The sequence below is a fragment of the Syzygium oleosum genome, unplaced genomic scaffold (assembly GCF_021117445.2).
Source record: "Syzygium oleosum isolate NSW1041296 unplaced genomic scaffold, Sole_v2.1 Sole_v2.15, whole genome shotgun sequence".
In the NCBI taxonomy this organism is placed as follows: Eukaryota; Viridiplantae; Streptophyta; class Magnoliopsida; order Myrtales; family Myrtaceae; genus Syzygium; species Syzygium oleosum.
The window spans coordinates 4,829,680-4,834,098 of record NW_026607499.1 but is presented as its reverse complement, the minus strand read 5'-3'; the positions used below and the strand labels follow the sequence as shown (position 1 = coordinate 4,834,098).

Here is a 4,419-nt window from a genome sequence, read left to right as displayed (position 1 = left end):
TTAATGAAAGCGGCTAGACCATTGTCATGGACCGGTATTCTATATGAATCATGTGCTTATGTATGCTTGCTTATTTATGATTCAGGTGATTACGAACCGTCCATATTTGTCAATTCAAGCTCAATCAACGCGCGGAGAGTGAAATCGAGATTGAGGAGCTTTTTCCTGTAGCCGTCACAACCAGGCTTCAGCTAGTGCATCCGTTCCACCAAGATAACCGAGACGGCTAAAAGGAGATCCCCGATCCGAACCCGTGCAAAAGTCAGAATGGAAAGCGAAGAAGCCAATGCGCGCATGACCAACATGGAAAACCAACTGGCCCAACTTACTGCCATGATGGCCGAAATAAGTCAGAAACTCCAGGATCCTCCGCCTGCACATCCCACCGAGGCTTCTGTCCCCACCTCGTCAGGGCATACTCCCCCGTTAGCCATTGATCCACATGCCACGGATACTCCTGAAAAGGGGACAGCATCAGATTCCCCTTCTGTCACACCGATCATTGTAAATCTGGACCCTGTTCCAAGGGAAGAGCCTATCTCCCGCCTCGATGAGGAAAGCGCAAGGCGCTTAGCCAAGATGGAGGAACGACTCCGTGTTCTTCAAGGGTACGAGATGCGAAGGGTTGATAAGTTATCTCCATATGCTAAAGTGAAAGTCCCTGAAACCTTCAAGGAACCGGAATTTAGCGTGAAATATGATGGCACCGGTTGCCCTAAGACTCATCTCAAGTATTACTTGAGAAAAATGGCTCGTTATTCCGACAACGTACCACTCCTCATCCAGACCTTCCAAGATAGCTTGATTGGCCCTGCCTTGTCATGGTTCATTGTGCTGGATGTTGAGACGATCACAGCATGGGAAGATCTTGCCGAAGAGTTCCTTCAGCAGTACAGGTTCAACTCTGAAATCATTCCCACGAGAGAAGACTTGGTTCGGCTAGAAAAGAGAAGGAATGAACCTTTCAAGGCATTCGCTCAAAGGTGGAGGACGATGGCATCACAAGTAAAGCCCCCGCTGATCGAGAGGGAGATGAGGCAACTTTTTCTGAAAACCCTGCCACCTGAGTATTTTCACGGAATGTTAACTTCTGGATGTCAAACATTTTCCCAACTGGTGGAAGTGGGCGAAGGGGTAGAATGGGCGATTGTCGATGGGAGAATACCCGCAGGGAATAGCAAAGGATTCCCAACAAGGAGGAACAAGGAAACCGCTGTCGAAGTTGCATTTGTCCAAGAGCCGTCTAAGTCTTTCTCAGCACCCCCACAAAAGCCATCAATCGTACAAGGGCATGCGCCCCAAGGGCATGATCGAAATAAGAGATTTCCTCATAGGGAATTCTCCCCGCTGCCAAAATCCTTGTCAAAGTTATTGCCCATGCTCATTGAGAGGAGGATGGTAGCCAAAGAAGTACCTAGGGACAATCCTCCAAGATTCCCTGGGTTTGACATGACCAAGACATGCGAATACCACCGGGGGGAAAGGGGGCATGACACGGACAATTGCTTTGCACTAAAGATCAAGATTCAAAACCTGTTGGACAAGGGAATTCTATCGTTCGAGAGAGCGCGACCCAATGTGAAGCAAAATCCTTTGCCTGACCATGCCGAGGGCGTAAATGTGGTGTTCGAAAAAGCGAACGTGAGCAAACAAACCTTCATGGTGAACATCCCAAGGCTATACAAAATTCTTCAGCTAGCTGGACACCACGAAGGAGGAAAGGATGTGACGAGGGAGGAAAAATTAGACTATGTTCGTAGAATGATGAGCATGGGGGTAATCGGGAGTGCTGATATGGGACAGGGATTAGTCGCCATGACAACACCAGTCGTGATATACTTCTCTGATGAAGATTATGCTAGTGATCAGGAGGTGGAGGATGTCGAGCCAGTGATAATTGATCTCGCAACTGAAGAATTCTCAGCAATCCAGGTTGGAAGGGAGGATATGACGCAAGTTGTGATCGAGCTGCCACCCCTGGAAGAAGAAGGGGTCATAATCCTTGAAGCCCCTCCGGATTTCAATACTAAGGCGGTCCCGTGGGATTACGAAACGGATGAAGTGGATGCTATCACCCGATCAGGTCGCTGCTACGCGCCTGCCGGAGGAATTGAGAAAAAAGCAGTGACCGAAGAAGACGCAAAGCAATTTTTGGCAGTGATAAAAACGAGTGAATTCAACGTGGTAAACCAACTGCTGAAAATGCCAGCCCAAATCTCTCTCCTGGATCTTTTCAAATCTTCTGAGAAACACAAGGATGCCTTATTAAAGGTCCTTAACGAGGTTCATGTCCCGGAGACGATCGACGAAGCCCAGTTAGAAGAATTTGTGGGGACCATCCTGTTGAAGGATCAAATCTCTTTTGCGGACGAAGACTTTCCGATAGAGGGCCGGAATCATAATAAAGCCTTGTACATTTCGGTTAAGCATCACGATATGATGGTCGCAAGGACATTGATCGATAATGGCTCCGCTTTGAATTTATGCCCGTTAGCCACTCTCCGTCTCTTAAAGGTCGATCTAGGGAGGATGCGTACCGCCAAAAATCCCGTACGAGCGTTCGACGGCACTAGAAGGGAAGTAATAGGAGAGATAGAGTTGGAACTCCTGGTCGGTCCCGTGACATTTCTGGTGCTTTTTCAGGTACTAGACATCCCAAGTGCATTCAACTTTCTATTAGGGAGACCATGGATTCATACCGCGGGTGCTGTACCCTCTAGTCTCCATCAGAAGGTGCGGTTTGTGGTCGACGGCAAGCTTGTTACAGTACATGAAGAAACAGACTTCAAAGTCTATCACGAGACAGCCATCCCGTACGTGGAGCCCGAATGCAAAGAGAAATCCAGTTTCCAAACTCTGGAATTGGTATCTATGGTCCACGTTCCCGTTGGCTCACTCATGGGCACCCCTGAACTGTCCAAGCCAACTCTAGCAGCTGGAAAAATTATGCTCGCAAACGGGTACAACCACGGAGAAGGCCTCGGATTGCATGGGCAAGGGATTCGGAAACCCATCGAAGTCGGAAAAGGTGCGAAGAGGGAAGGCTTAGGGTATCAGAGAAGCCAAGATAATGGAGACCGAGGCAGCCGTGAAAGTCGGGACAACGGAGGTCGAGGCAATGATGGAGGCCGAGGTAATCGCGGAGGCCGAGGCGACTCTAGGGGGCGAGGTAGCAATGTAGGCCAAAATGGTTGTGGAGGTCGAGGCAATGACGGAGGCCGGGGCAACCAAGGAGGCCGAGGCGCAGGTCAGGGGGACCATGGCGGACATATTGGAGTGGAAAAAGGCCGCCGAGGCCTATTACTCCCCCTATTGAAAGAGATGTTCCCCGGGCCTCCGAAGATGCTACATGAGGAAGAGGCGGCCATCGACAGTATAGCTAAGCTATTCGAGGAGAATGTCATATGCACTATCCTGACCTGTGAGGAAGCTAAATCTTCTGGAAGTGTCGCCGACCCTGCAGAGTAGGGCGGTTCCCATTAGTGTTGTTATTTGCTTTATGTCCTCTCCCCTGCGTGGGAGCTTAGCGTTGTTTCAATTTGCTAATCTAAACTGGTTTGTAATGAAAACTTTGTTCAGCCCCGAATCTTGAGCCGTTGGTTCGGGGCGGTATGTGTTGTAATGCGGCCTTATCCTTTTAATTCAATGAAATGCGTGCATGTTTTATTAAGGACACGTGGAATCGTACCAAACTAGTCCTATGATGGTCGCTGAGGGCTGGGGTTCCACGTGCTCCCAGTTTTCATGGTCTTCATGAGCAAGGAAATCCGATGACACGAGGATGAGCTCTTAAAAGCCTTTTCCAAAAAAATTTCAAAAGCATTTTCGAAATGGCATGTACCATGTTTTGTGTCCTAACTCATCTCATCACATCTCAGGCATCACATTATGCATAATCATGGTAAGGACGCATGTGATTCGGATTCGCACGAAGGGAATCTCTCAGATATCGATAGCGATGACAATGATCCGAAGGGGATTGAGCGTGAATGGAAGCGACATGAGGAATCAAGGCCATTAACAGTGGAGCAAACAATCACCATAAACTTGGGTAATGATGAAAACGTCAAGGAAATAAAGATCGGGGCAAGTCTTTCGAAAGCAGAGGCCGAAAGAATGGTTCGCCTTCTTGAAGAATATCAGGATGTGTTCGCCTGGACGTACGCTGACATGCCGGGATTGGATCCAGAGATTGTAGAGCATGCTCTACCAACTGACCCTGACATACTGCCAAGGAAGCAAAGACTCCGAAGGACCAAGCCAGAGTTGTCCAAGAAAATCGAGGAAGAGGTTATGAAATTGCTAAAAGTGGGATTCATCGAAGTGTCGCATTACTCCGATTGGATATCAAACATTGTGCCAGTGATGAAGAAAGACGGTCGAGTCAGGGTTTGTGTGGACTATCGCGACTTAAACCGA

The 4,419-nt window shown here is 48.5% G+C and overlaps 1 protein-coding gene across 1 annotated transcript; it reads left to right on the top strand.

Moving 5' to 3' along the window:
- Positions 1 to 294: 294 nt before the first annotated feature.
- Positions 295 to 3,468, top strand: LOC115664892 (uncharacterized). The gene has a single exon (XM_030586771.2). The coding sequence runs from the start codon at positions 295 to 297 to the stop codon at positions 3,466 to 3,468; it is 3,174 nt and encodes a 1,057-aa protein (XP_030442631.2).
- Positions 3,469 to 4,419: the final 951 nt, after the last annotated feature.